This window comes from Drosophila serrata, unplaced genomic scaffold (genome assembly GCF_035046125.1).
Source record: "Drosophila serrata isolate PLE 108 unplaced genomic scaffold, ASM3504612v1 contig_245, whole genome shotgun sequence".
Lineage (NCBI taxonomy): Eukaryota > Metazoa > Arthropoda > Insecta > Diptera > Drosophilidae > Drosophila > Drosophila serrata.
In genome coordinates, this window is record NW_028257143.1 from 2,502,939 (window position 1) to 2,524,463 (window position 21,525).

Here is a 21,525-nt window from a genome sequence, read left to right on the forward strand (position 1 = left end):
GAAAATTTTCGAAAAGGGACCAATAAATACAATAACTTTTCATACATACACGCAGCATTCCTTTAGCTTTATGTAGCTAAAATCTCATGATTGGCTAGCTGAATGTATTATTTATTCGATTTATTCGTTTTATCTGTTATATGAATATTATAAAGAAGGGAGAGGATTTTAATTTGGATTTCAGCTGGTTGTTGACAAACTGCGCGAGGGATCAGAATTTTCTTTTAGTAAAATTTGCAAAAGTTTATATTTCTGGGAAATCAGATGTGAAATTTTACCACTTTGAATATAAATATTAAACGATGCATATTCATTCATTGGGCTAATGACTCCGACAGCCATTACTACATAATCTAAGATTTGATTTTTACAGTGTTTGAGGTGTTGTTTTTTGCAATGAGTATGAGTACGTTGATATAAAATATATACAATTTAAATAGGTTCCCATTATAATACCATACGCCCATCTAACGTTTTACTTCTATAAGTAAAGCTATTTAATTTACCTTTCCATATATGTTGATATGGATATTGGATTCGTCTCCGTCTGCAGCGTCCCCATCGAAGCCATTTTTCACGTGGGATTCGTTGATGAGAATAAAACCTAATTTGTTTTTTTTTTTTTTTTTTTTTGGTATTTCTGTCAAATCATTTCTTTTTGTATTTTTATTATTGAATAATAATTAAAATTTTACAATCCCTTTACTTGGGCTTCCATCTCCTTTTTCATTGTTTCCTTTCAATTTTTATTTTAATTCTGTTTTCTATAATTTACTATTTTTGGTCAAAATGGCCAATTTAAATTTTCTTCTAATTTTTTATGTCATATACTTTGTGTTCATTTTTATATAATTCTGTATGTTTCTTTATATGCAATTATTTAAATTTAAATACTAATAACGACATAAAAAATCAGCGCTTTCATTTATTTTCTCTGTTTTTTGTTTTTGTTTTTCTTTTTTTGTTTGTTTTTCTTTTTCCACATTTTTAAAATTAATTTATTTAAATATTTACTAGGTTACGCAATCATTTCGCTTGATTTTGGTTTTCTTTGAACCCTTGTTAAATGACTAATTAAATATTAATTTAAAGTTTTGTGTGTTTCATTTGTTTTTGGTTTTGTTTTTTAATAGAGAAAGGATTTGGTTTCATTTTGTTTTCTTTCTTTTTTAAGAAATATATACTTTTTATGTATATTTTTTAAAATTCATTTAAATGCAACTAGTTGTAGGAAAAAGTTTCGTCATTTTCATCAAATATTTTGTTTTATTTATTACATCCCATAATATATATATTTATATATATATACTTGCTTGCTCATGTAAAAGAAGTATATGTATATATGCACATATATATTCACGTAAATATACAAATATATGCATACATTGTGTTCGCGATGGATTACGAAAAACTATTTCTCATACTGTCTTATTATGCACTAGAACGTTGCTTGTATTATTAATCTCAATCGTGGCTGTGACTAATGTTGTCCATTAAGTTAATCCAGCCCTTAGAGCCTCTCTATTTGCTATATATTTATTTATTTACCTTGGTGACATTTCTCATTAAAAATTGCTTATATGAAAACTTGGTTCAACTTCAGCTAATTGAATGTTGAACATAATCCAGTTATTGGTTGCTATTTGAAAACTGCCATCAGCTATTTCAGTTGGGTTTCCATTGTTGATTTTTTCTTCTCGTTTTTTGTTGTGTTTCAAATAAGCACAATTGATGGAAATGTATAAAATATTTAAAATTAGTTATTGTTTTTATTTTTCATGCTGGCAGCTTGTTGCTATGTTCTCTATTATAATTTGTTAATATTCTTAAACGTTAGCCTTGAAATCTATCGTTAATTGTTCTCACTGACATTCGCGTTGGAAAAGCATACAAATTAAAAAAATATTCTTATCAAAAGGATTAAGAAAAGTACCCACAATCCGATCCTTCCCTATTTCATTGGTTTTTGAGCTACTCGTGTGGGCAACGAAATATAATTAGAATTTCACCTTTTATTAAAATATAACAAGTTCTCATATTATTTTACAATTTGAATCGTTTATCAAAAGCTAGACCTTATTCTTACTTATTGGAGCCAAAACCATCAAAACGAACAAAATCAAGTACGCCTAATCGGAAGATTGTATAGATTGGCTTACAAAATCTCAGTATAAACATTTTGCTTGAAATCATACAAAACTATTGTTTCCATATAAATGTTTATGCTTTCTCCTCTATTTATTCGTTCTGCGCAATCAATTAATTGCTTGTGTGTAAATCTATTGCTAACAAGATTTGTTGAGTTCACATTTTCCTAGCTCTTTGGATAGAATCTTAATGCGGTAAGTATTTCCCTTTTGTGCCTAGTCTAAGTTGAATGACATCGTTTAGTTGCTAATCGTACTTTATTTATTTAGTTTTGAAATTTTGTTGCATTTTTTTTACTGTGACCTATATATGTATGTATGTAAGTATGTATATAATGGTTTACTTTTGCTTTTTCTGTGTTCACTTTGTTTATATTCAAAGAAAAATTCTGATTGTTTACATTGCACAAGATTTACAATTAGAAGCAGAATAACTGTAACTTAAAAATTAAAAAGCTTATTCCATTTCGAACGTTTTCTTTGCTTTTGTGTGGAAAGAAAAGTCAGTGTTTTCAGTTTGCTTTTTCATCGATCCTTGGCCATGGGTGTCTTTTCAGTGAACCAAGTAATGGAGTCTCTGGGTCGGCTCTCTGCCTCTGGGTGTTCTAGGGAGATCTCTCCTCAGGATCTCAGGATATAAAAGTTCCTCCATCTTCTAATTCACATTGAACTCCCAGGCCGTGTTAATTTTTAAGATTTTGATTCTTGTATTTCTTGTTTCGCTATAGAAATTGTGTGCTTGGCCAGTCAGCGGACAGAAACATACTGTGAACCTTCAACTCTTGGGACAGGAGAGTCAGTGAACAATCTTGTGTGGTGAGTGAGGGTTCTGTGTATGTTGTGTGGTACAAATATATGAAAAGTGCGGCCAGATTGACCCCATCCATATTAATCTGTATAAAGCTCTTTGGTTATATGTATGTTTCGGTTGTCGTGACTTGGGATCAAGTATGTCTTGTGCGCAGTATATCTAACCAGCACACAATTGCCATGCACCGGCATGTTATGTGTTCTGGGGTCCTGTGATTTTCATTGTTATTGGAATGTCTCGAGTACTGTATCTTCGTTTGTCTTTCTTTTCTTTTCTATTAATTATTCTTTCTTTCCAATTTGTTCGGTTTGTGGTGTGTATTGTGAATTGCCTTCTGGTGTCGTACAGTGTTCTTAACTTTTAGTATTTGCATAAATAAGGGATAATGATGCGTGAAATCAATACCGAAAGTTAAACTGCTAATAGCTCGCTGTTCTCAATGTGCTGAAGGAGCGAACTCTTGCCCTCTGTCGTGGACGTTGCGCAATAGTTCGATCGATCATCATTTGCATCACCAAAATCATCATGCAATTCATCAACACGCAGATATTATTGCTCGCAACCATTCAAATTTGATAAGTTCATATCCGCGCGCAGCGTCAGTAAATATGAAATGCAATCCGTGGGATGCATTTCACTTGCTGATCGCGATCTGGGCTCATTCTCTATTGCCGTTCCGTTCGTATTTATATATATTTACTTTCGCTTGCATTCTCATTATTTCCATTTACTCTGTTATATTCCAGCGAATTTTCGTAATTCCAATTTAGATTGGTTATTCTATTGGTTTTGGTAAGTTTAAGGGGTCGGGAAGTTTTTAGTTTTAGTGTTTGCATTTGGTTTCGGGTTTTGGATTTATCGTGGTGCTACGAAGGGATAATCAGAACTGGAAGAGGGAGCTGTGTAGATATGTAGGGTTGTTTGGTTCTGGTTTGGAGATGCAGTTTCATCTAAAAAGGGAAATTGTGTGTTTGTCTTAACTGCCCTAGGTACTAATTGGTAGCAAAAAGTTGCTTGGAACAAACCGCTGGACTGACTTCAGTGTCGAAGAAGATTATAAATTTTGCTTTCCTTCTGTTGATCCAAAAACGTTGGGTTCTCATTTCACTTGCATGTTGAAAAGCTGTTCTCTACAATTTTTACTATAAAGCTCTCAAATTGAAGTCTTCCAAAAAGGTCTTGGGTATTCGGGTTTCGGATTTTGTCTTTGAAATACTGACGTATTCTAGAAGTCTGTCGGTCAAAAAACAAAAATAAAAAGTTTCAAAAACCTTTGTGACTATTTTTATGAAAATGTATCGCTTATTCTATAAAATATAAGATCTAAAAGAAAATATACCCGTTTTGCTTGCTTGTCAAACATATATGTATATATATATAATATATATATATATATATCTATATATTTAATGGAAGAAACATAGATAAGGGGTTGTGGGGGGCTTGCGGGGAAGAAGGAAGGGTCTTTCGATTTACCATTTTTAGATTTTTGTTTTAGTATAGAATTAGGAAAATTGGAATTAGTTAGTTTTTAACGCTTTAGTATATGATGTTTTCTTTAGTCTCTTTCAGTGTTAGTTCAATGAAAGACTTTTTAAACGAGATTTTATTTAAATTATTGTGTGTTTAGAGACAAATGTTGATTTTTATTTATTTGTTTTTGTTTTTGTTTTTTTTTTTGTGGTTTAGTTTGAGTTTTTGTTTTGTTTATTATTTAGTAAATGGTTTTTAATCATGTATTTTTTCCTATTTTTTTGTATTTTTTATGTTTCTTTTGGTTTAAGTTACTTAAAAAGTTTCGTTATTAATTTAATAATTAACAAATTGATTTTATAATAAAACCAATAACAATAACCACCTCGCCCATATGGCTACGAGACAATAATATGTGGTGCTGATAGTAGTACAGCTATTGTGGCTAATATTGTGAACATTGTGAATATGATAAGGCACAGTCTGTCAACGACCATAGCTGCAAATTTCCAATCATTGGCAATGTCATTGCACTCGTCATCTTTACGTAGCTGTTTAGTATTTTTTATTCGATTATTCAGATATACAGAGTAAGTTATATAGGGGGAGGGAGAAGAAGATGGAGTAATTAAGTAAATTTTGTGGCTAACTAGATTTTAAGTGCTAATGGGGCATGCAATGTGAACGATGATGAATGTCTCTTCATAGAATTCAATATAATATCTATCGAGATAATGGTTAATATAAATGAACAAAGGTAACACACACACCATGGCTTTCCTCCGAGCGTTAACTGTTGAAAGGAAAAGACTGTTTGTGCCACCAACTCACCTGATCAGTTATAAAGCGGATCTCCTTTAAGATTAAACCTAGTTCATATTCTGTTGACGATTTGATGCACGTGTGATGAGTGACCGCATCCGGCATCCGGGTGCTGCCAATTGGCCCAATGCTGCCATCGTCGCCTTGTCTGTAAGTTGGCCAAATGGGCCGTAAGCGGGGAAAAAGAGGCTCGTCAGTGGCTAGATTCAGTTAACCCAACGGGGCCCGGGGGCCATTTGCGATTCGTTACCCGTAAACCGTGCGATAGAAAGCCGGATTGTGTGGCAGTGTTCCGCCGGGCGTCATGGGGCGGCAGTTGTGACGGAAGTCATCGTCGATGTCCAGGACATTTGCCAGCAGTGATTTCGACGAGCTTCGATTTAGGGGGAGGAAAAAAGCAGCTTTAGTGCACTCAGGACCAATACGGAATACGTTTCGGGTAATTTTCACAGTTCCCGCTCTCGCTTTCACACTCAAAGAAAGCCAGAACATAAATAACTTGGGCAGAACAACAAAATTGAGCTATTCGATAAATAATCGGAAATATACTGTTCCCTAATTTAAATTATTGATTGTGAGGAAATCACACTAAAAGCCTATAATTATTTTTATCTTTTTAAGCATCACCGTTAGGTGCAACTGTTTTCAAATATATAAAATCGTATTTTTTATCGATAAATCAATACAATAATCGATGAGCAATCGAAAATATTTACCATTTTGTTGAAATTTTATGATCTTTCCTTAAATTTTAATTTCATAGTTAATTAATAGTTAATTAATAATAATAGTTAATTTTTCCAAATGAAAATTTTTATTGGAAGTCCTTTCTAATAACTATTAAGTGCTGGTATTCTCAGATATAAAAATTGAATGGTCTACCCAAAAGCTTTTTAAAAATCACTTCTAAATTAATGACTAATAAAATATATTTATAGTTATGTAGAAATCTATTTTAAATTCTTAATTCTTAAACGGGAAAACCACAATAAAAGTAACTACTTTTTATTTTTCAGTTACACAGCGAATGGGCTATTCAATAATTATGAATGTATGTATATCTAATGTAATGTTGGAAAACTGCTCTTGTTTTTGACAAAAGTATTTAAACTTTTAATGTGATTAACCCAAAAAGAAGTAAAAATTCCCCCTTAAAAATATTAACATTTTATTTTTTATCGATTGTTAAATACCGCTCTTTCAGCTCAACATCGGATAGGATCTGATGCTTCCGCTCGGAGGACGTATCCGAGCAGGGCGTGGTCGGAAATTCCAGGATCAACGGTCGCCCCGGTCGACTCATTCGCAGGATCCATGGCAGCCAGCACAAAAACACGATGCGAATCTAACGGCAGGTGGCAAAATTGAAACGTTTAGTGGAGAACGAGCCATCAGAAATCAAATTTGATGTATAACATATATGCCCCAATTGCGTGTGTTACTAGTTCGTGTTGGTTGCTGATGATCTCAGGTCGGGCCTCTCTGTCTGGGTGTGGGAGACCGCAAACTTGTGGAAATCTCGCTGGGCGCCCACGATTTATGGCTATTTTGCATGAACGGACCCCGCACACAGACAGATGGCCGCGAGTATGATTTATATTCGATTTTGATTACAACTAAAGCAACACTGTGCGGACCGCGTCCCGGAGAGGGAGCAACACGTTGGTGTGCTCCTCCGCAGAGTGTTTGTTGTCAGTGTATGCTGGGTGATTTGTTATTACACTTGGCCATAATAATGTGTATACGTATACGGGTGTGCTATGTGGGTGTAAGGATATCTTTGGCATCGTGTGCCAGTGGTGGGTGGAGTGGGTTTCGCATTTCGCCAAGGACCTGCTTATTTATAGCTACGGTGCATGCAAAATTTATGATCTACAATACAAATACGGTACACAACACATAATGCACATATAGAGAACGAACACAAGACACACAGACATATCGCTAGAAATAACAATAACAAATATCGCCGAGATAATGGTATCTAGTTTAGATCTCCCAAAACCTTAACTCTCTAATTATTGTGGTTGCTTTATTCTGTTATTTACATCCTGAATAATAGTCTACAGAAAAAACCGCAATAACAGGGTCGCCTAAAAGCCTATCCTGAAGCTTTGACAGAAAGTTTTAAATCATTGCAAGGACATTCCTAAGCCTACGCCTTTGATCTCTCTCTTTTTTACTTTTAAAAGCTGTTAATTGGCCTTTCAAAATATTTTCATTACCCGTCTCAGTTTTAATTAAAAACAATCTAATTTCCAGCTCTGCATTTTCCTGTGATTTAACTGGCTAACTGGTCGTCTGCTCGAGCGGAATTCAAGCTTTGCCACGAAAAATGTTCCACCAAAAACCACTCCAATCGATAGTCAGGACATGTCCCGCTCCCCTTACTGCTGCTTATCCAGGACTCGGCATAGATGCAGTTGCGGAGCTGAAAAACCGACGCTCTTAGTTGACAACCACGCTTGCAGTTTGCCTGAAAATGTAGTCCTGTCGTTCGTCCTTGTCCTCGTCCTGCTGTCCTCCTCTGCTGGCGGTTTTTTCCTATTCCTTTTGTCAACAACCGAGAAGCTTACATGGAAATGCGCTTCAGAACGTGGTGTGCAAGCCAAATGCAAAGTTAACCATTGCAATCGAGCAACTGGCATTTGCCTTATCCATATCAATGGGTCTGCGCCCTCCCTCTCTGTGCAAATTTCGTGCAAATTGATTGTGTTGTTATCACACAGGGTGGGCGGGTTAAGTTTTCAGCGGTGGCAGCCACTCCTTCGAATGCCGTATTCTTGGGCAAGCACATTTCTAATGCACCTGCACCCTCCAATTGGCTCAATTTTCGGGGCCGTGTCAGGACAACTCAGAACTGGGGCAGCTGTCGAGGCCCCAACTTTCCGGTTACTTTGTGTGTACTCGATTTCTTTGCAGGCTTTTCCCACACCGCGTGATCCAAATTCAATTGTACGAGTATATGGAGGGTCCTTTGGGGTGGCGCCTTCACATTCTTACGACAAAACCATATGAAACTTCCCAAGCGAGCGGCGGCTCCTTAAAAGCCAATCGACTTTGACTCGGCTGCCCTTATTCTTGATTTTTCCTCTATATTGTTGGTGAAACTTTTCATTATGCACTTTTGCAGGCGATTGCAATACTTTTGAGAAATTGCTTTCCACTTGACAGTCGCGAAGTGAACTTGTCATGAAGGGTTTACACTATCGCTATCAACTTCTTAATATTAATTTTAGCTTGATCTAAAAATACATATTCATTTACCTTCCACCTAAGCTCAAGATAATTCTCTTCAAAAGTCCCCTTCATACCCTTAAAACTTAATACCAAATTGCAATCAGACACACATACAACATCCAATAGCAGATTTTCACACAAATATAGAGACTATGTACAGAGTTAAATGATTTAAAATACTATTACTTAAAGAGAAAAGAATGACTGACAAGGAAAATAGACACGGAAGTACCATTTACAGATCACCAGCATTTGATATTACGTAATACATTGTGGGAGACAACTAACTCCCTTGATGTTGCCTGCTTCGGTCTTATTCAAGACTTTCCACATTGGATGCAAATTCAAAGGCGTGTGTGCAACTGGTTAGAAAGCTACGAGCAAAAAGGGGATGGGATCTGGTGGGTGGATTGCTGGGTAGTTGGGTGGTTGAGGTGGCCTCGGGTGGGGTGATTCTTGCTGGGATCGAGGTTGTGGCTTGCATACACATAAGTTCAAATTATGGGCCCAACATCAACATTACGATATTTTTCATTACATAAATTATTTTATAGTAGACACGTATAGTAGCTAGACATGTTGGTGGTTACAACATTCATTTTGTACTCTGTACATCCGTCAGTCACATTTCGGGTCAGCATTCCCCTCCTTTCACTTTCGCATTTGCCTTTGCTTCATTACGTTCTTTGGTTATTTGGATTTACGATTCGGGGTCACACACACAGGGGAATACGTAGAACTCAACTCAACTGGCAATTCATTTTTTAGTTACTCTTTTTGGCTTTGCTTTTGGTTTTCAGCTAAATTGCAGATACAGTTATGCATTCTAACGAAATCAAAGGGGAAACATAAAATTGCAGCTTGCATAAGTGCCTCTAAGTAGGCATCGCCAACTAATACAAAACCAATTGGAAACCGGACAACATAAATCGGTTGTTTTTGGTGTATGAAACAGAAATGCACGACAACATCAACAATAATAACAATTGAAAGGATAACAAACAACATTTATTTGTGCAACTATTTGCAATGCGATTTTCAGTTGTTTTTAAATAATGTTTTTTATAGTTTCATGGAGTTTTATAGGCGCGTTGACGGTGCAAGTTATGATAAAGAACGCCTAATGGTGAGTTTATTGATTCGATATGATTGTATTTTCCATTTGATTGGAAACTAATGTTTGAAAAGGAAAAAACCTTAATTTCTAATCAACGGACTTTGAAAACTTGAATAGAATAGATTGTTTATGATCACGTTGTTGCAGAAATTCTATTTGATCCTGCCTAATTTGTAATTATTTAGGGAAGCAGACAAATATATATATATCGAAACTTTATTGGTTATGAAATAATATTATATTTAAGTTTAAAGCTCATCTCAAAAAATTATGATATTAGGCCAATTTATTGTGCTATTCCCTTGCAGAAGGTATTACAATTTTTGTAATTTTGACTCATTATCGACTACTAGAATGCATTAAAAAACACATGCCATTTTATAAATGTGTCTTAAAATATGCATTCTGAATTGAATGATTAATATTGAATGTATATTGATCCTTTTTTCAATTTTTATCGATAGAAAAATGTTTACTCTAAGTTTATCTCTCAAAATGGCAAAGAGCACTTAGTAGATGTTCTACGACTAGTAAAATTCAAAACTTTAATATGATTTCTAATAATGATTAATGTCCTATGCACCACCAATTTGGATATTAAAACAATAATTACAAAATCGATAAATTTTTGTAAATTTTGTACTGCAAGGGTATACACACTTTGGTCTTCCAAAGTTCCATTTGGTTTATTATTTTTGTTTTTAGGCTAAAACATCATTTTAATAGCATAATCACAAGTAATTATTTATTTTCCATGTTTTTAAGTATCCTTTTTTTTACAATAAACAAATACAACACAAATTACAACAAGTAACTAAACCATGTGAAAAAAGCTGACACAAAAACATTTCGCTAGCTAACACATAAGTTATATTTGCATGATTCTCGGGTAAAGTTTTTTGGAATTTTACTCTCTCCTTGCGGAGATAAATCGGATGAAAAATGCTAATTCAATGCGACAATGGCCACAAAACGTGCAGCAGCAGAGGGAAATGGAGATGGAGATGGAAAGATGGATTGGGATGGATTTCCACCCAACTTTCGGGGCAAGGACAACAGGACGCTCCTCTGGAGCTGCAGTCCTGCGACCACTGGGCACTAGCTGAATCTATAAAGGATGAGTGATGGTCGCTTTTGCAGTTGTTTCATATTTTGATATTGGGTTGGTTGGTTGGTTGGAGAGAGAGAGTTTTGTTGGTTGCTGTAGTTGTTTGAGATGGTTGTTGGGTTGACCTATTTGCAACTTACCCATTCGGACATTTCGTGCGTATCAGCATTTCGATGATGATAATTTAATATTAAAATCGTTGACACAACGGATGAAGCTACCATAAACATTATGCAATTGAAATATGTACCTGTTGGTTGGTTGGGCGTGTTGTCAATATATATATAGAAGGTATATATATTAAGTTGAGTGTGTGAATAAATTGTATTTGTTAAGTGGTGCGTGTGGATCGGGTTATTGTTTCATTTCATATTGTTGGATTGGTATTTGGTATTTGGTATTTGGTATTTGATGTTGTGTTAGTTCGTTCGGGTTTACGCATATTTCAAAGTTCGGAATTCATTCATAGTGTACGGTTTTGGTTTGGTTTTGAGTTATATGCATTTTGAGAGCACATATCATTATTGCGGTAGGTACATAGTTTGTTTGAAAGAAAGAAAAAGGCAAGAAATATGTACAAAATATTTTAGTTAGTTCATTAAATGCGAGATTTTTTTCGGTTAGGTTGTTATTTTTCGTTTTAAAATGGCATAGCAAATGTTATTTTCGAGTGGAAAAAAAACATATAGATTTATTTTCGTTCTTAAAGCACACACACACACGAATTTAACGTTAACTTGTATGTTTCAGAAAAAGGATAGATATACATAGAAATTAAACACCGAAAAGTGTACGCCAAGAACGTAATAAGTTTAACAAGATTATTTATTAATTTTGTAAGCGCTTTTTTGAGAAAGAAATTACCAATTCAGAGATTGAAAAATTCGTTTTGATCGATTGTCGCAATTATTCGTATTATCATATGATTCTATGGTGGAGCTGTTTCCTTCTGCTGTTTTATCAGAATTTTTTTAACTTAATAATTATTAGTATAAATAAAGTTTTATTTTAGATTATTAGCAGCATAATTAAACGACAAGAGTTAGAAAAAGAAATATAAATGTTATCATACAAAATTTAGGGAAAAATCATTAATTGAAATCTGTCCTGCATAGTTTAAACTTTATCTTAACTTGTAAATAGTTCGAAAGTTTCTGGTATTTGCAAGTAATTTATGCATGTATTTATTTTTTTTATATGTATATATGCATCAAAAACAGCCCTACCATAAGTATAAAATTGTATCATATCTTGACAACCGAAATAAAGAATATTTATAACGTGCAAGAAACTCGTTGTCAAATAAGTGTGCATTTTTCAAACCAACTCGTGTGTTAAATTTACATAAATATTGAGCACTTTTCGCTGATTATGTTCACATATATATAAGAGGAATATTTATCATATTTTTATCATATATTTAATATCAACATTTATATGCCCTTCTAGTTATGATTAATTATTATTAATCACTCTCTACGTAATATTGGATTTTGGTTTTTATTAGTTTTGTTGCATCAGCTGGTATTTCTCTTAAAGCTTCATAGCCAAATATTATTGAACAACATTTGACTTTGCTGCCAAAGAAATATTGTATTAAACGCCAATGCTGCTTAAATCAATTTGATTTCGTTTTTCGAGTTTTTTAGTTGTGTGTCAAGGTTTTAATATTATAAAATCATCGGATTTTATTTCGATTTAAAATCATTTTAGAAATGCATGGGTATATTAAATGGATTTGCAACTGCAACGTTAGAAATATTTATAAACGAGTACATAGATATATGTATGTATGAGAGTACCACAGGATAAATGATTATTTAATGGAATGCGTCAACTAAAGTGAAAACGTGAACTCAAGGGCATTAAGTATACACAGCGAATACATGATATAATAGGAATAGGAACACGGTTACAACAAACTCTACCATCGAATACTACTGGTAAACAAAATGATCTTACCCAACAGTGGCACTGCATCGGATGTGGCCGGCATTGTCTCGGCAACCATATTGAGGAACACGGTCAGAGAGAGCAAGATGGTAACACCTAGATATCAGATGGGAAGACTCCATTAAGAAAGGAGATAATACGGTTACGAGACTTATCATTTATAGATTCCAGCAGCAAATCCCGAATCAACAACCTACAAAAGACAACGACTTTTCTAGATGCGTAACTCCTTAGAATAGGAATGCTCTCAATCAAAGGAATGCGAGTTACTCATCTTCTTCCTTATAGTGTCATTGGATCTACCGTGATCAACAACAATGGAAAATCCAAATTTCGTAGTTCTAATATGTAGCGTTCAACACAATGACTTTGCCATATTTGAAACCAATAAAACTCCTCTTAATATCTTTTAAGCTCTCTATCAGAAGTCGGAGCCTTGCACTTTGCAGCACCCACTTGCTAGTAATTTATTTCTACATATTTCGGTAATGTGAGCCCAGTCCTTGCAAATGCCAAAGGCATCGTCGGAAATACTTTTTACTACTCAGCCATGGTGGCATTAAAAGTTCAATAGTTTGTTTACTAGCGTCATCAGAACGCATCAGGCATCGGGCTCACGATGCCACTTAGGGGGAATGTGTGATGTCTGTCGATCGGACAAGGAGCTCCTACTCAAAGCCCAAAGGGCTTATTCTCATCAACACTATTATGAAAGGCATCTAATGTGAAATGCGCTGTTAGCGACGCCGACGAAGCCTGTCATTATTTAAAAAGTACTTGGAAAATACTTTCCGAAGCGCCTCTTAAGCTGTTGGCATGTGTGGGCGCCCCTCGCCATCCCTTTGGATCCTTGAGCACGAGTATTTGTGTTGCATAAGTGGTTTCAAATTAATGTAGCTCACTCGAAGCCACATCCCCATGGCACTATCGCCCCGTTCACTTACCCAGCGATAATTTTTCACCCGAATCCGGCGGCAGGGTGAATCCGAGGAGGGCCATCGAGGCAATCAGTACACAGGGTATGATCAGGTTGAAGAAATAGTACAGCGTCCGGCGGCGGATGATGATGGCGAAGGTGATGTCTATATAGGGTTCCGGGCAGCAGTTGTAATAGATCTCGTTCCGCTTGCCAGGCACACCTGCGATGGTTTAATTGAACACAGAGAGGGGTTATGCGATATTCTGGATGGGGTTAGTCTCGAGGTCGGTATTATTTTTGTTTCGGTGAGATATATAGATATGTATGGTATCTCTGGCAGTCTTTACTTAGTATGTTACTTGGCATCTTTTTCAGAGTCAGAGCGTATTACAAGAGTTAGATTAAGTAAGGGGGTAGATAGATTGGTTAAAGCGTGTTTCAGAGTAACAGAGCAGAGCAGATCAAGACTAGAGTGGCTGTGAGTGTAATTGAAGCATTATTGCCATTTACAGTTCCCAATAAGGATTGGTTTTTTGGGGAGCGGGAAATGCCCGTATGCATGTGGGGAGGTGTGTGTAGGGTGTGCAGTGTGGGTGTGCATGCCTGGGTAATGTTTAGTTGAGTGTAAACTTAGTTCGGAAAGAGTTTTATTTGTCTAGGCAACTAATTGTAAGTAAAGTTAAGTAAGAGCAGAGCAGAGCAGAGTAGTAGAGTCAAGCCGAGCAATTTACTACGGAGAAGTTTTTATGCACTTCGCCTTCCAAATGTAAGTACGTAGTAGAAAAGTTATTTAGAGATAAGAAATTTCCTTGCGGTTTGTTCAAGTATGCATATACATATACAAAAATCAGGGTAAGTTGAGTAGTTTTAGGGTGGAGTGGTGTAAGCAGGGCCTCAGGGCTGTACATCTCAAGTCACCTGTGCTACAGCCATCACGATTCGATCATAAGCCTTAAGTATTTTACTCATTGCATAGTCCTTAGCTAGAATCTTGGCAAAATTAAATATTAGTTCGCCTAAATTACTCATACAAAAACTTTTACTAACTAAAATCTTGGGAAGAACAAACAATAAAAGCTTTTCTCGAGTCCCTGTTAAGCTGCGTCATCTTCAATTTAAAAGTGCATCCTTTCAAAGGACATGGAGTCCTCTTAGCCGGGAGCCTCCTAATTGCCCTTCCCCTCGTCCTTTCGTCCCTTCTCGACTGCCTCGCGAACATATTCGCAATAAAAACTTTTGCGCAAAAAGCATGGCCCGGAGATTGGCGGACAACGAAACTTCTAGCTAAATTATTTGCTCAACTTACTCCCGGATTACCAGGCGAATTACTAGAGGCGGAGAGTGCGAGCAGAATGCCTTGGCTGCGTATTTAAAAATGACCCAGCTACATTTAAGGACACCTCCCGAATTTCCACAAGCAGTTACTCGTTCAAGGAGCACTTTCCAACTCAAAATAATTTGCATAATCTGGCAGAGAAAGGGAAGCCGCAAATGCGCATTGAAAAAAAGAACACAAGGGATATATGAGGAAAACAAAAATCCGGCGAGGAACTTTGAAAGTTTTACTAAAAACTACGCCCAGACATAGGAGAGGAAGAGAACTAAAAACAAAAAATACCAGAAAGAGGAAAATTAAGGGAGTTGCGCAAATGAAACTAAAACAAATTTTTCTTTTGCACTTTTGTGGCCAGTGTTGAGTTGAAAACTTTCTATGTCTGCATGGGCTCTAATTTATACTAGATGTGGGGATGCGCAAGTACTATTTGTCTTTTAATTTCTTAATTGGTTTTGCTGCATGCTTCCAAGTCCGTTGAAAGGATAAAACTATTTAATTTTTCCCCGTTCTGTTCAGTCAGCACGCACTCTCTGCGGTTGTATAGTTTCTTTGAGGAGTCTGCAATTTAGACAATTACGAATGTGTTTTCCCTAAGCTTATATACATACATTTTCCTGATCGTTTCATTTACTAACTATATCTCAATTAGAAAACAAGAAAAGGTAACAAAAACATGACAAGTTTAATTAACATTACACATCAGGCTAAGTCTTCCCTTAAACTGTTTACAAACAGATAGATAGATAGACAAAAGGCAAAAAATATCTCTATATATTGTACATATATCCCGAGATATGTTTTATATACGGGTTAAGCATTTAAGCATTTTCTATTGAGCATTCACTTTTCACTTATGTTACTTGCTAGCCACATGCCTTAGCTTCGATTAGGAAAACGGTTCGAAGTTACCGGAAAAATAGTCTAAAATAGTTGCATACATGGGGCCGGGCCTTACCTCTTGATCGGTTTAAATAATAACTTAGTGGTGCCTGCGGTTGGAGCAGCATACTTGGCAGTATGCTCCACCAAGCAGGACTCTTACTGAGAGTAAACGTTATGTTTACGCGGCTATTTCGGACTTTAGAAGTTAAAGCGCCCAAGGGAGTTTTGCGTTTGATTTGGTTGTCTTGTTTTGAAAGTTGAGTGAGTGGGAGAACACTGGATAAGCGTGTGATTTTCGGGTGGAGTAGGAAAGTATTTGAGTAATTGGGTGGGATTACAACAGGGTTCATTGAGTGCCTTACTTAATTCCGTATTCATTGACCTCGAAAATTGAATGAAATTGAGAGTACATATAGTATATAGAGAACAGTATCAAATAGCAGTGACGTAACTCTTCCATCTCTAGATGATTGAAATGTTGGCCGACCGCCAACCCTGATTTCAATCACATATCGATGGGCAAACAGTCGGAGTTTCGAACGGAACGAGTTCGGAACTTTAGTTCGCAGCTTGAACCCTGCTCGAGAGTGACAGAGAGTAAGTAAGAGATAGAGCGAGAGAGAGAAAGTGATAGAGAGAAGATGTTTATATCTGTGTGTGCGTGTGTCCCTCTGTGGGCCCACAAAAGTATGCTATAAATCAGCCGCAAGGCCGGCAAACTCCGCGAAGGAGGAGCAGCGAGTCTTTATTGTCTCTTCGCCAAAAGAGCGAAGCAGTGTTGGCTCTACCTCGCTTTAGCATTTGCATTTACATTTCCATTTCCATTTCCATTTCTACTTCCACTTCCACACACACACACCCAGGCGGGAGGTAATTTCTCAATTTTTTATCTGTCTGAAGAGCGGGAGACCGCCTGCTCAGAGTCTGGGTTTGGATGTCGAAGTATGTAGAGGAAGGCTGTCGCCCCAGGACGACGTTGGCTTACTCACCCAGTAGTTCCCACTCGCCGTTGAGCACGTAACTGCTGATATCACCGCCAGTTTCATCTTGTAATTGTAAATCCAGCTTTTTATACGGTATCGGGGAGAGGGGTAGAATAATGTAAATATCTCACTCGCATCGAATCAATGCAAAAAGTAAACCGAGGAAATCATAAGTCGTAAAAATACACTCGAATAAATCGGTCAAGCATAACAACTACGAGTTCTTTTCGGTAAGTAAGTACTTCCTGGTTGCCTTGCTTGGGTGGGAGACTGAACCAAACCTGGAATCCGTCGTAGGTCCAGCTGCCGAACTTCATCTCGCAGCGCTGGTCGTCGAAGGGGAACCACGTGATGTCGATCTTGCACGTCGACTTGAAGATCCCCGGCGGCACGTACAGGCAGGATCCGTTGTTCCGCACCACCACGTTCGTCTGGTAGGTTCCATCGAACCCCTCGTCGGCACTGTTGTACATCAGGACATCCGGCTTCCAGATGCGGTGCGGCGGTATGCGCAGATCCTTCACTCCGCCGTAGTCGGAGGTGTTCCAGCGCAGATTCATGTCGTTCCACTCCAGTTTCAACCACACATTCGTGACTAGCAATTGATTTTTCTCGTCCTGCGGCGGAAAGAACAAATGGAAGTCCAACAGGAAGTTAATTACACACATCCACATTCCGTGGTTTTAATAATTAACATGCATAAAAAAGCACAATATATATTTATATAAGTTTGACTGTAAATTTCGCGCTGGTTACGAGTTTTTTTTTATAAAGTATATCCTGCCGCAGCGGATGCCAGCTTCTGGGGAATTTGTTGGCTCACATCCAGCAAGCATTGTAATTGAAAAAAAAAGAGTTCTTTAAAATTGGATTACAAGTAAATATAAAACAAAAAAGTATTTTTATAGCTTTATTACTTTATGTATTTATATAATATTATTGGTTTCTGTTAAAGTCTACGATACAAGAACTTTGAATAAGCTTCTTTTTAGGATTTTTTAGGACCAATTTTAAAGTGAGTTAAATTTTTGATATTCAGCCTAACCGATTCGCCCGGGGAGGCAGGCCAATAACCAAAGTGAAACCAGAGAGTTGCGCTTAAAAAATTAAACAGCGGCCCACAGGACGTATGTGTAATTTACAATTAAATGCCTTAAATATTCATGGCTCACTCGGTGAACATACAAGAGCAGGAATGAAATGGGAAAAACAAAACTCGCTTTGGAAAATTGAAAAAAGAATACCAAAAAGCAAATCTCAGGCGCTTAACTAACAAAGGGAGCCAGGAGCACGGAGTATTGGAATGGAGCGGGAGCGAAGGATTCGGGATGAGCTCTGGCTTCGCATTGCACAAATATTTTGACCAAACAATTTCCGTTAGTCAGTGTGCGAGTGCAATCACAAAATGGGCCCGAAATATTCGGTAAGAATGCACGGGAAGTGAAATGGAGCCCGCAGGCGATAGACATCATTGAGGACCTCCCTTCAATGTACCATCTACGGGGAGTTCGCTAACAAAATCGAAACATGCGGCAAATATAACGCTGCAAAGGAGCGACGTGGCAGGACTCGGCAATATTGCGGTCATATCGCAGTGCAAAGGCAAACATGGAACGTGTCCTGGCTAAATATAGCCATTACATTATTGCACTTGACTGCAGCGGAGTCCATTCCGTACCTCTCGTTCTCCCACTCCAGCACACAGGATACACACAGGACACACACTTATGTTTTGCGGTGCACTTTGCAATGGCGACCACAGCAGACAAACAAATGGTTGACGGTGAAAAGTATGCCAGGATTTTATCCAGCCATCGCGATGCGGGGAGGGGAGAGTCCTGGGCGGAAATAGTGTCGAGAGCGACCTAATAAAATCCGTTTTCCAAATTGAGTTTTTGTTGACGCTCACTAATTTGGGCGTTCTACGGATTAAGTGTGTTTTTGGTGCGCATAATTCGTTAGGCCAGATGGGTTCACCACAGAGCAACCAGAACGTTCGCGGAAAGTTTTATTTAAAGCATTTTCCACCCTGTTTAAATCCTCTTTAATTTTAATTTGATAAATCTCTCGCCTCACAATCAACTGCCAGCTTTTGACAGAACGTTGCCCGTCTGCATGTTATTTTATTTTGCACCTCCAGTTCTCTATTCCATTGAAATTTTGAGCTTGCATGTTTATTTAAATTAAAAGAAATACACACAATTATGAAACTAACAACCACAAAAAATAAACATGAAACTTGTGAGCAAAAATAATTAAATTTAATTGCAAAATGATGGAGAGGTTAAATGTGGTAGAAGGAATACAAATATAAAACCGAGGTAGTGCTTTAATTCAAGTGCTTTTACACTCAAGTTATTTGATTGTTTGCTACCATACAAAGAGGTTTAGTCTTATAAAACAGAATTTTAATGTTATTAAACATTTCCAGACTATTTTATCACGTACTGTTACTTAAAAAGATCCACCTGCTTTTTGACTGTTTTTCTTAGTGCAACTGCGGCTGAAAAACATTCTAGGAACAGGCCATGTTTAAATGAGGCTTATTCGCATTCAAATAGTGCTCGTATGTATGAATGTATTTGCGCTTATGTGAGTGTGTCTGCCGAAGGAGGCATATATATAAATAAAAGGCGACTGCGAGCGGCGGTTGTTGAATTTTAAATGAGCAGAAAAAGCAAACGGCAAAATTATTACAGCCCAGGAGTTTTTATTTCGCCGCTCTCGTTCTTTTTTTCCCGAAGCCAAAGACAAGTTTTTTGGGTTCGAGTGCGGGAATTTGCATACGTGTGTGTGGCGAAAAAGCATATTTTCGCTGGGCACACACACACCTACACCTACACCAGAGGGGCCAGTTCATTGACATGGCAAGCCAACAACAACGTTCGTAGAATTTAAACAAAAAGGAAGCCAACTCGGGAGCAGACTGAAACTGTAGCATAAAACGCGGCGCTCATTTCCACGCACACTCACACTCACACTCACAAATCGCAATCGCACACAGGCCCAGGCCTAGTTTCACATTGTCCTGTATGCATAAAAAATGGCCTGCCCCATCTCTTCATTACTCATTTTCCGCTGATATCCGTTGATATCCACCGCCGGAATCCGTCGTCCTGCCGCTCCTCCTTAATCACTTCCTCCACAACAGCCTTGCGCGGCTCCTTGCGTCTTGGCCTTTATCTGAGCCCTCCTTCTGCCTGCCGCCTTTCTCGCATTGATGGCAATTAATCTGCGCCTCGCTTTGTCTGCTCCTTTTTAATTAATGCGCCTGGGAGTTGTTTATTCGTACTCTCATCTCCCCCCCATTGCCATCCTTGCTTCCAAGGATTCGCTCCTCGACCCGCCTGGTCTCCTCCAAGGGAAAGACTTGTCTTTCTGCGAGCTTTTCCACTTCCATTTCCCTATTTTCCCTTTCTTGCTTGGCTTAATTTTTTTTCAGCTTAGTTTTCGGTAATTCCCACTGCATCTTGATTGTCGCTAATTTGGCTAAAGAAAACGATTTCCCCTAAAAGTATATTTGCTAATCTAACTTGACCCCGCTTTTCTCTCTTTCTCAAGGTTTATTTGGTTGAGGTTTAAGTTAACCCAAAGGTCCTGAAGTAGTTTTATTTGATTATTTCATCAGAAGTATCTATTATCTGAATCTTGAATAGTGATCAATGATCTCTAATGGAAAACCAGTCAGGAAACTTAACCAAATCAAGGCACAAGGGAAGTGGGAAAGAACAGCAACAGAAAGCGGTCTTAAATTTATTTTTCATGTGATCAGATGAGGACCATATGGTACAGATATTATGATTGTGATACCGATTAACACAAGGGTCTTAAATTAATTCCAAATAAATGTATCCAAGGTACAAAGAAGCTGTGGACATTACTTTCAATGTATCAATTTTTTCATTACACTCCCTGAACTCGGTGCTTGCATGCAAATGCAGCAGGGACTCGCTCTTAACTTACAAAAATATGACCAGTGTTAAGCGCTTGGGTACTCCCAATCCCAATGGCCAACTAATGGCATCGGTGACCTGCAATGCTCGGAAAATCGTTTCCTTTATAGGGGCAAAAATAAAAGAAAATGCCAGCCAAGATGGAGGGGGCGGCAAGAGAGCAATATCCTTTATTATCGCACCATATGCAACTAATTTCCTTACGATTACGATTCCCCGTCAGTCATTAACAACTTTTGATTGCCGTGACATCTAAGCGGGCCAGTTACAGTGGGCCATAAAAGTCTGAGTACGCCGCAGGGCTCATAAACCCTAGTTTGGCATCCCCAGTTTCCCCGCCCCTCATGTTAAAGAAATGACCCGATTTTGGTTTTTATGTTCCCAGTTCCCTGTACCCTGTACTCAGGTATCCAGCTACCTGTAATTGCTGGGCTGCGTTTCGAGTGTGCGTGCTGCAGTTTTTACTGCCACCAAACAACGACTGCCACTGCGCATTGTGCCCATTCGTTTCGCTTCGTTCTTTCAACTTCATTTTGCAGCAGCAACAGCAGCAACATCAGCAACTCGCACTTCATTGCTTTTCCCTCACGGAGCACCTGGAAGCACCGCGAGCCCTCGGGTTTATATGTTTTGGCACAAGGTGTGAAAAGCACATGTGCAAATTTTATTTATTCATTTTATTTGCATGCCAAGTGTGTACGTATGTGTTTTATTATAAATGCACTGACCGAAATCTTGATATATCTTAGGGAAAACTGGATGTTTAAATAATAGTCTAAAT

General features: G+C 37.6%; 1 protein-coding gene across 2 annotated transcripts in view; it reads right to left on the minus strand.

Annotated features, from left to right (window-relative positions):
- Window positions 1-608: 608 nt before the first annotated feature.
- The window catches only part of nAChRalpha5 (nicotinic Acetylcholine Receptor alpha5), a 56,165-nt gene continuing 35,248 nt past the window's right edge, over window positions 609-21,525 (minus strand). For both annotated transcript variants that reach the window (XM_086832085.1, XM_086832086.1), the window contains exons 5-13: window positions 17,073-17,408; window positions 16,798-16,873; window positions 13,616-13,810; window positions 12,681-12,767; window positions 10,859-10,968; window positions 6,447-6,598; window positions 5,504-5,626; window positions 5,263-5,401; window positions 609-4,982 (exon numbers count right to left, since the gene is read on the minus strand). In XM_086832085.1, the coding sequence (XP_086688211.1) occupies window positions 4,830-4,982; window positions 5,263-5,401; window positions 5,504-5,626; window positions 6,447-6,598; window positions 10,859-10,968; window positions 12,681-12,767; window positions 13,616-13,810; window positions 16,798-16,873; window positions 17,073-17,408 (1,371 nt within the window). In that variant the 3' untranslated portion in view covers window positions 609-4,829. The remainder of the gene's footprint in view (window positions 4,983-5,262; window positions 5,402-5,503; window positions 5,627-6,446; window positions 6,599-10,858; window positions 10,969-12,680; window positions 12,768-13,615; window positions 13,811-16,797; window positions 16,874-17,072; window positions 17,409-21,525) is intronic.